Source organism: Octodon degus, unplaced genomic scaffold, assembly GCF_000260255.1.
Source record: "Octodon degus isolate 3935 unplaced genomic scaffold, OctDeg1.0 scaffold00140, whole genome shotgun sequence".
Lineage (NCBI taxonomy): Eukaryota > Metazoa > Chordata > Mammalia > Rodentia > Octodontidae > Octodon > Octodon degus.
Window position 1 is genome coordinate 2986131 of NW_004524716.1, and position 10879 is coordinate 2997009.

Genomic DNA, 10879 nt, shown 5'->3' on the forward strand with positions numbered 1-10879 from the left:
CATTTAAAAAAATCTTTCAAGCACAAAGCTGTATTGTTTTAGGATTATATTTGTGGAATAAAAATATACATTCAAGGAGAAAAAGGAAAGATACAGAACTCCCATGCTGATGAAGATGAGCTTGCTCATGTATTTTTGAAATGGATGACAATAGATAGCAAATCACACTGGCATTACTTTCTATAAGATATACTAAAACGAATCCTGTGACAATTGTATTTTAAAAATCAATATTTAAGATTCATTGGAAGTGACTCCTTTTGAAAATATTGTTATAATATATTTTATAATAACTTAAATGTATGAGGCAGAGTACTGTACAATTCCATGCACATAAAGCTCTAGAATAGACAAGACTAATCTACGGTGCAAGAAAACCGAGACAATGCCTGCCTCCAGGAGAGACGGGAGCACAGATTGCCTAACAAGGATACAAGAAAATTTCCAGGGCAGCAGTAATGTTCTGTGCTTTGTAACAGGATTAGAGTATTTGTCAAAAACTACTAAATGGCATACTTAAATATGCACATCTGAAACTGGGCATAGTGACGCATGCCCATAATCACAGTGCTGGAGAGGCTGAGACAGGAGGATCTCTACTAGTCTTAGCTGCAGAGTGAGACCCTGTATCAAATACATAAAAAAGTAAAAAATAAAAATTTTTGAAATGTGCACATCCTATTGATGTAAATTTTATGTAAAGCAATGAAAACAGATATTTGAACTGTATAAATGTCATTATGCCTAAGAAATTAGATGTGAGAGATTAGATGTATTATTTTAAAATGCATAAGACAAGTTGACAAATGGGCAGATATGTAGATAAATATCAGGCAACTAAAGTGTGTCAATTTAGAACATAAGTAGTAAGTATATGGTGCTCACTCCCAAATTATTTCAAATTTTCTGCATATTTACTTATTATTTTATTCTAAATGTATTTAGTACAGGGTCTACAGGATCTCACTACACAGATTGGACTTGTAGTGATCCTTCTGTTTTCAGCCTCCCAAGCACTGGGATTACAGGCGCTTGTCACCATGCCCAGTCTCAGTCGCTGTCTCAGCACACCCTGGGGTTGGGGCCAGCATGGCACCCCAGAACCCCAGTCCCTGTGTCTGCCTAAGCAGGCGCTTTAGTCTGCTGAGCTATCTGGCTGGCCTTTTTCTGCATATTTAAAAGGTCATCATAAAATATTGAGGAGAAAGTACAAAAGGAAATATCTTTTCCTAATTCCTTTAGGAAATGTATGGTACAAAGCCCAAAGACTACCAGCTTTGTTAGTACTATTCGCTAATGAATCCTTACCATAAACTTAGAGCCTGATCTTCTCCCTAGAAGCCCAGTTCTATTTTCGCTCCATCTGGATTTCCCAGCAGATCTAAAACTCAGCAAATCCTACAATGAATGCACTGTCTCTCCCCTAGCAGTTAAGAAGCACTTCAGCTACAAGCAATAGAACACAAAGTCAAACACAAAGGGGTTTTTCTTACAGAACAAAAACTGTGGGGCTGGGGCTGGTGAGATGGCTCAGTGGTCTCAAGCATCTACTTAGAACAAGCTTAGCAAAGCACAGGGACCGCGGTTTAATCCCCCAGCACCACATGCCAGCCAGCCCCGCCCCCTGGTGGGCTGAGCTGGCCACACACACACACACACACACACATAAATAAATAAATAAATAAATAAAACTAAAAATAATTTTTTTAAAAAAACTGTGGGGCTGGCCAAATAGCTCAGTGGATTAAAGCACCAAGGGCTGGGGTTCAATCCCAGGCCTGCCATGCTAGCCCTGCCCCCGGGGCATGCTGAGACAGCAATTGAGACTGGACATGGTGGCACATGCCAGTAATCCCAGCACTTGGGAAGCTGTAAACAGGCAGATCACTATGAGTCCGATCTAGTAGTGAGAACCTGAACACCCTCTAGACCCTGCCCTAAAAACAAAAACAGAAAAAGAAAGAAAGAAATCTGGAGGTAGGCAGATGCTGGTGTTGGTTACATAGCCAAACGATGCCTTGGCTAGAAGGTCTACAAATCCTCTTGCCCGGTCCGCATAGTCGCAACATGTCCTAGAGCTTCAGGGGTCTCGTCTGAGCTCAAGACCGGAGAGAAAAAAAAAAAAAAAGAGACTGGAAAGAGGAGCAATGCCAGTAATAATTAGTTCAAATGCTGATTTTCTCATTATGCCTCTGCTCTCATACAATAATGTACTCTGGAAAGTGCATTTCTAGGTAGGGTGCCTCTCTGCTACACTACGTACATACATATACATACACCTACACACCCAAAAACCTAGACTACAAGTGGCTTGCGATTGGCTGGCTTGATGGTGGAGTCACATGGTCAATACTCTGGGTTTTTCCAACTTTCTGCTTTGTGATACTCGCTGTTGACTCTGTCCTCACACTGATCCCCAGATGGGTGCAGTGACTTCAAACAATACCCAGGCCCGACAACTTCAAGAGGAAGAAGCAAAACCTAGACCCCAGTAGACACCACTCCATTCCACCAAGCAGGACACCTGCCAGTTTGTTTCCTGAACTAATTACAAGATGATTAGGATTATCTGAGCCTAGTCCTGCCAAGAGTGAGCTTCCGCTAAGACATACAATTTTGTGAAAGTGGGTCTGGGCAAATCCACACTCAAAAAATCTAAACCCGACGTTAAGCAAACAGCCATGGGTCTCTACTATATGTGTGCTAAAGTTATACTATGAAAGAACAATGGATTTATATATCATAATAGGGGTACTGTTCACCGAGAATATAGAATACATGATGTCTAACTGTATTTTGTTTTAGAGATATAAAATTCAATTTAAGCACAATACTAATGTTGTTTATTTGGTTCATTTACTATATACCAGCTAGGTACTAGTCACTCATTCTTTTCCTTGATAGTAAAACAGGGGTGACAGACACAGGGCTGTCTCTGACCGAAACTGAAGCTTCGCCTCCGCATACCTAATGACTTCTCTCTTTGCCTCTAGTTCACCATATGAAAGTTACACTTACTACCAGAATCAGCCCTTTCATTTTTCTTTCTTCTACTCGTTTTCATAAATAAACTCACTAGAGAGTCAACCATATGCTCACAGAGGCAGATGTAGGGCGAGACAGCAACACAGTAGAGACTGAATGGGTGGTTGCCTGATAAGAGTGCAATACTAGGATGGCTAACCCTGTATTGATCACACTTACTCTGTGCTGGGCACTATTCTGGGCACGTCAGAGGCACTGGCTCATCGATTGCCACAACTCTTTGAAGCAGGTACTACCATCCCTATGCAACAGACGAGGAAACTGAGGCTCACGCTAGGACACTGGTGCACATTTCTCAGCTGCCTGCTCCAGCTGGGCAAGTTGCATTTCTCTTCTTTTCCCGGCATCTCTTGCTCCAGAGACCTGCTCCCGCGCTCTGTAAGGATGGCTCTTCGTCTTGCTGGACGCTCTGCTTCTCAGTGGCTCTAGGTCTGCTCTCCTAACAAAACCTTCCCTGGTATATACACAGGGCCAGCTGCTTGCATGGCTCTTAGCTGACCCTTCCCACCGGTTACAATTATTTGCTTACACATCTGTCTCCCTCCCTGGAAAAGTGGTAGCAGGCCCAGCTGTCTTCTCCTCATTGATCCTGCAGCTCGCTACTATGCCTGGTCTATAATAGGCACGTAGAGTGTTGCTGAATTAATACACGAGCTCCCTGAATCTTATACTTTCCTGCCTCCCAATCCTGTCTGACACTACATATTGTACATACTTAGTCAACCTAAGTGGGAGCCTGATTTCCCTGCCAACAGCCTAACTTAGTAAAAACAAAGCAAAACTGAAAACGCCCCCCCCACGCCTTCCTCCCATCTCCACATCAAAATTAAGACCCTGAGAATTTGGATTGCTTTCAAGTCCTCCCATCGGTGGAATCCGCAGGATGTGAGCAGTCTGACTCCTCTCCTGGGCAGGGGAGCAGGGCGGGGTGCAGAGGAGGCACGGGAGGCCGGCAGCTCTCTCACTCCTCAGTCCTTGCCTATTAAGGTAACAGTGGTCTGGCAGGAGCGCGGCAGAGGCAGGGTCCCCTGCATCGGCCTCCGCGGCCTGAGAAGATAACGGCCGGGCGCCTTCCACGGTCCTACTCGTCTCTTCTCCCCGAAGTCACCATCCTTCACCATCCTCGGTTTCCATAGCCACCGAGGCCGCGTCCTCATCCCTCCACCACCGATGCAGACCTCGGAGGAGTCAGGGCACCGGGGGTGGATTACTATGGTCCCGCGTCCCAGGCCGACGCACCTTCCTCGCAGATGCTCGGGGACTTAACGGAAGAGAAAAAAAGGTGCTGCACGCATCCAGAGGAAGGAATGGGGTCCCTGGTCCCGGGATCTGCATTCCCACGGCTTCCCACGGCTTCCTACCACTTGCAGGCTGGCCGCTTGGGGTCCCCGAGGCCCCGCCCCGGCCGCCAGGCCCCGCCCCCGGACCCGCCCCCGACCCGCTCCGACCCGCCCTCCCCGCCGGCGCCCGACGCTGCCCCGGCTCGTGGAGCGGGCCTGGGGACTCTGGAGCCCGCCGCCGGGGCCGCAGCATGGGGCGCTTCCGCGGCGGCCTGCGGTGCATCAAGTACCTGCTGCTCGGCTTCAACCTGCTCTTCTGGGTGAGACCCCAGCCGGCAGGGCCGGGACGGGCAGGGCAGGGAAGGGCAGGGAAGGGAAGGGCCAGGGTCTCCCGGGAGGGGGCTGCCGCGGCGCCCAGCCTGCCTCTGCGAGAGCGCACGGTGCGAGAGTGGCGAAGGCGAAAAGGCAGACAAAGAGGGAGGGGACGGGTGAAGGCCGAGAGGTCGGAGAGAGAAGGATGAGCCGCGAGAACCGGTGAGAAGGGCGATCTGGTCTGTTCTTCCCCAGAAGACCCTCTGCCTGGGCACTGACGCCAGGTGCGGGTCCCCAGCTGTCGCAGGACGTGGCCTCGGTGCACACACCCCCTTCACGCCCGTCTCCCCGCCCGACTGGCGGCCTGGCCCCGGACTTGGGAGGGAACCCCTGCCGTGGGGCCGCCTTGGGTGGCGCCCCATTTGGAGTGTGCGGACAGCACCTGCCCCTGGGGATGTGTTTAGGAAATGGGGGAGGGATGCAAATTGCGGGAGGTGGGAAGAGTCGTCCTTGTCTGGGCGTTAGGGGAAGGTTGCGCGGGATGAGGAGGGGGTGGGTGCTTCCCTGTGGAGGTGGGGGGCGGGAGCTTCCAAAAAGCAGCGCTCCGCAGCCTTCGCCCAGCCACAGCCTGGCTCAATACTAAAGCCCCGGAGGTGATCTCATCCAACTTTGCAGCGTTTTGTTCAGCCGACGACATTCTGGGGACAGCAGCTCGCAGAGACAGGGCAGTGACCTTTGCTCGCACACTATTAGGGCTGTTTCAGACTGGACCACCCCAAGCTCCCTGGACACCCTGTCCCAGGCCCCGGAGAACTGCGAGAAAGGTCTGAACATGGGCTTTTCTGCTCACTCTCTCTAGCGCTTTCTTAGGAGAAGGACAGCCTGTAAAACTACTCGGACAGACCCTGAGGGAAAATGCAAGTCGGCTTGGGGTGGAAGGGTTCCTAAGTGGGGGAAAGACCCACAGGGGCCTGGGTGTTTTAAAACCCCTGGGCTGGAGGAGGTGGTTATCTTGTCTGCTCTGAGGAGGTTGTCTTCCCAGAACCGCAAGTAATTAATTATTGAATGAGGGGATCCAGTTCGTGCCTGCCAAGCCATTAGTCCTGTCGCCAGGGCCACTCCAGCAACTCCCAGCTCTTTAAAGGCCATCTTTAGCTCCTTTGGCTCTAAACACTGTGGAGGAGGCTCACTGCCCACAGACTTTGCACTGCAAGGGCGCTCGCAGGGAAGGGGCACTTCTTAAGCCCTCTCCCCATCCCACTTTGTAGTAGTCTGACTTAACTGTAAAACCTAACCCAAGCCTGGAGGTCCACTCTGTAATCCCAGCTGCTTGAGAGGCTGAAGCAGAAGGATCACAAGTTCCAGGCCAGCCTGGGCAACTTAGCAAGATCCTATCCCAAAATAAAATTTAAAACAAGCTGGGCACATACCTCAGAGGTAGAGGCCTTGCCTAGGGTGTGTGAGGCCCTAAGTTCAACCCCCAGTACCACACACACACACACACACACACACACACACACACACACACAGAGGCTAAAATGCTGTTAATTATAGAAATCATACCACAATGACACCCTTTATTCTGGGTCCATACAAATACATATATCAGCCTGAAAAAGGAGTTATTAGGCTTGCTTTGGTGCTTATTTAATATCTGATGTTGTGCCAACCTTTCTAGGGACAATTGGAAGCCTTTGCTGAATATTTTCGATGTGTCAGGGACAGCACTAACCACATTAAATTCATGATTACAGTTCATCCTCATGACAGTACTGATAAGCGTACTATTACTCCCATTTTTATAGATGAGGAAACAGGCTTCTTTGGGTTGCACACCTAAGAGTGGAAGAAATGAGACTCAAACCCTGCCCGCTGGCTCTAAATACTTGGGTGCCTTCAGTTAACCAGGAGTTCTCAAAAGTGTGGCTTTTAGTCCAGCAGCATCAGCATCTCCAGGGAATTTGTTAGAAATGCACATTCCCAGCCCTCCCCAGACCTGCTGAGTCAGAAACTCTAGGGAAGGGACCAGTGGTCTATTTTAACAGGCCATCCAAGGAATTCTGATCCACACGCAAGTTGGAGAAGCTCTGTTCAACCATTACTAAACATATAACCACTTACAACTCTAGTACACTGTTCCCTACACCTTTAATCTAATTGAGGAAATGAGACCAATGCATATAGAATAACAAGAAAAGGGTATAATCAAGTGACGCATTTCACACTGTTGGCCAAAAACACGGCAAGGAAGGGAAATAGCATGGAAGCAAGTTTGAGGTTCTCCATCTGTTAGCCACTGAGGTCAGAAACACTCTATGTATGATCTGATTAAGGAGCTCAGAGAACTGCTCAAAGTAGTGGTGAGGAGCCTGGAAGTGCCTCCCGAGGAGAGAGAGGGCTGACTCTTAAAGACTGTAGAATGGACTTGAGCAAAGGTGATCCCCAGCATCTACCACCGGAGGAGCAGAGCAAGGGGACTGTGTACCACTACCTGAAGGCTGACTCTGGCAGGCCTGAGTGTAGAGACGTCTAGCAGGTGGTGCTCCAGCACGCTGTTCTTACTCCTGCACTTGCTTTCTCCTCTATGCACCTAGAGAAATAGAGGTGGTGAGAGGATTGAAAGCAATAGCCCAAGCATCTAACCTCACCATTCTGTGGGCCTCGTAGGCAGTAAGTGCACACAGGTGTTTCTGCAAAGGCCTGTGCAGCGTGGCGATTCAGATGCAGGAATTCAAAGCCTACAAAGTGGGTGCTGGCACCACACTGCCGGAATTTATTCCTTATCAAGTGCTTGCCCCATAGGAGGCATTCAATAAATGTCAGCTCTCTCTTCTGACTCCCTTCGTGTTGCAAGTAGCATATGTGTGTGCCAAGTGACTCTCAGCCTGGCTTCAGATGGCGATAACTACACATTGTCTTCTCAAATTGTACTTGAGACTTTTCCCTGCCAGAACTTAGAGCACCCTAAAAGCAAGCGTTTGTTTCTGTTGCATTCACAGCTATAGCTCAGCTCCTAGAATAGAGCTCAGCACATAGGAAATAATCAATAAATATCTGTAGACTGAATTAGGGAGGCTGCAGATTAGAAAAGTCAATATGAAGAGCTTTCTGATTAGCACAGATAATGAGTCCTTAGCGTCATCTGGAGACCTGGCCGCCTCTGCCTGCCCCTTCCTAGCCATGACCCTTTGCTTCCAGAGATCCAGCCCTGAACCTCCTCTGCTCAGGTGGCAGGAGCACAGCAGACGCAGGTGGCCTTCCATGTCTACCAGCGCAACCAAAGGAACAAACTGAAACAAGTGTCTAAAGACTTGGAGAAACACACTTGTGTGAAATAAAGCACGCAGCTATCCACCTTCCCTGCCACTGAAGGAATCTGGTCACAGAAAAGCTCCACCCTAGCTTCTGACACTGTTTTTCCCTGGTTGGCCACGACTTAAAGTACACACACCCTTAGGTCCTGCCTTTTGAAGCTAAGGTTCCCCCTGGTGACAACGCCTCCTGGCCAGTCAGGAAAAAGCAGGCACAGAGACAGCCGGTGTGTTTTCTGATCTGTGATTCACGGATCGATTCACAGCCTTCTCTTGGCAGCTGAGTTTAAGTTTCCTTCAGCTCTGCTCCTGGATTTCTAAACATTCAGCTAGCTCCTGCCAGAGCCAGCAGAGCACTACCTGGCCTAGGGCCACTGACGGTCTTCACCCCTGAATTTTTAAAACAAAAGTCAAGCCTAGCCATTGACTACTAAATTAATTTCTAATATCATGGTTAATGTCTACCAGAAACCCTCCTAACATCTGTCAGGCCCTGCAATCAGATGGCTTTCATTGAGCTCACCTTCTTTTTTTTTTTTTTTTTTTTTTTTCCTCCGTTGCATGGCAATATAAATAAAACACTACAACCCACCCAGCCACATATGTTGGTTTAAAGAAAAACCTGGGCCCTGTTTATTCCTCCGTTTATTGTTGTCTGCTCAGCATTTTCCTTTCATTGTGCTGTTCTGAGCTGCTCCGTGTCACTGCCCAACAGGAAGCAGGGCTGTGCTTTGTTGAAAGTCACATCCCATATATGGCCAGTTTGAAGTTGTTCTCTTTTCTTCTCACCGTTAGTACTACAGCTCCGCGTTTTCCACTCGGTCGTGGCTGGCAGGTGCTTGTGAGAAACACAGAGTCTGGCTGGCGTGGGAGGAGCTTGACTCGGATGAATCTTATAGCGCTTCCCTCCCCCTTTCTCAAACTTACTGCACATGGAATCTTCAGATCAGTCATCTGTTCAAACAACTGGATTATTTAAAAAGTCTCCTTAGACCACTGCAGAATGCAGGTGGGAACGTTCCTTAGCCTCAGAGGTCTTCATTCCTGATTCCTGTCAAAATGGAAGAGAGCTGCATGGTGAGCCTCCCCTAGGGTGGACAAGAGAGACCCTGCTTGCTGAGAGGAGCAAGGACTCTAGGACAAGGCCAGTCAGGAGGGGCCAGAGCTGCAGCTCTGGTGGTCGGGACAGCCTCAGACAGGTCTGTGCCGAGTGGCAATTCAGATACAGTAATTCAAAGCCTAGACTTGCCGCCACACTGCCGTAATTTATTCCTGGATCCACTACACACACAGGATCTTGGGCAGGTTGGTTCATCTCTTTGAGCCTCGTTGTCTCACTGGTGAAATGGGCCTAATTAAGACCCACATCAGGGGGCAGCGAGATAGCTCAGTGGTCCAAAGCACCTGCTTAGGCAAGCTCAGGCAGGTGCAGGGGACCAACGTTCCCTGGCACCACATGCCATGCAAGTCCCTCCCACAGGGTGAGCTGAGCCAGCCAGAAAAGAGACCCACATCAATCTTTGTGCAGATACAATGAATTGGTAGGTGTGAGGTAATATCATGTGAGTACATGTAGAGTCTTGAGAACGTAAGATAGATGTAATAGTTAAATTTAAATACTAGCAGTATGAGTAGGTTCTAGCATCCAGGGGGCTCATTAAGGTCAGCAGGATGCATCCTACATCTAACTAATCAGAGAAGAAAGTCTTGTGGTGTGTCATGGTTGGAGTCAAAAGGAGAGTCCTTCTTCTGCAATCCATTCACTCAGCAAACGTGAATCCCGACTGTGGGCCTGTCATCCTGCTAAGAGCTGGCAGCTCCAAGGCGATTAGGACACAATCCTAGATCACAAGGTGTTGGGCCTCTACTCAGTCTTTGGTTTTCCCTCTCTAGTCTTTTCTTCTTGAGATGGTCGGTCGTGTGCCCTGAGCAGGGCTAGACCGCTTCTGCTTCTCTGCTTTGCCTCTGTGCTGCCCAGGGGAGGTCACGGGGCGCAGTGGGAAAGCCTTAGGCGGTCACTGCCTCTCAACTTCAATGTGCTTTGCGTGGAGATGGTGTTCTATTCTGTACCCTGACTCAGTCAGTCTGCATTCTGATTAGTCACCAGGGAGGAGGGTGGCGCTTTAGGGCTACACTGAGAACCACCGTTTTGATGTGGCTTGAGGTCAGAGACTCGCAGAGGTGCTTGCTTCTGGATGGGGCTGGGAGTCCCCTCCTGACTTGGTTTGCTTTGGGCAGTCCTTTTAATTCCTGTGACTGCTTTACCATTATTTTTTTAAATTATTTATTTATTTGTGTGTGTGTGTGTGTGTGTGTGTGTGGCCAGCTCAGCCCACCAGGGGGCAGGGCTGGCTGGCATGTGGTGCTGGGGGATTGAACCACTGTCCCTGTGCTTGCTAAGCTTGTTCTAAGTAGGTGCTTTAGACCACTAAGCCATCTCACCAGCCCCTGCTTTACCATTATTGATTGATGTTTTTCTCTTTTTCACTCTGATATTTGATGATTTCTAGAATTACTATCATCTACTGCCTTTCACTGTATTATTCTAGAACATGATCCCTGAAGCATCTTTGGGTCTACAGACATGTATGACCAAAATAATAATATTAATAATAATAACCTTTATTCCCCTACCTTATAAGTGACAGTTAATAGGATGAGGTCCCACTTGTGGTTTCTTTGTAGCATTTCCGTGCAATCAGGGTTTTGTTCATGAAGTCTTTGCCTACATGTGTGTCTTCAGGATTCCTACCTGTTCTCTTTTCCAACAGGTGTGTTCCTGTTTTAATATTTAGATCTTTGATCCATTTCAATTTTAATTTAGTGCCTAAAGTTTAGGAGACATGGGTATAGTTTTAGCCTTCAGCATATAAAAAGCCAATTTTTCCAGCACCACTTATTAAAGAAGCTGTCTTTCTTACAGTGAATATG

The 10879-nt window shown here is 48.3% G+C and overlaps 1 protein-coding gene across 1 annotated transcript in view; it reads left to right on the forward strand.

Moving 5' to 3' along the window:
* Nucleotides 1-4497: 4497 nt before the first annotated feature.
* Tspan2 (tetraspanin 2) overlaps nucleotides 4498-10879 on the forward strand; it is a 46069-nt gene continuing 39687 nt past the window's right edge. The window contains exon 1 of the mRNA XM_004641666.2: nucleotides 4498-4645. Coding sequence (XP_004641723.1) covers nucleotides 4577-4645 — 69 coding nt within the window. The 5' untranslated portion in view covers nucleotides 4498-4576. The remainder of the gene's footprint in view (nucleotides 4646-10879) is intronic.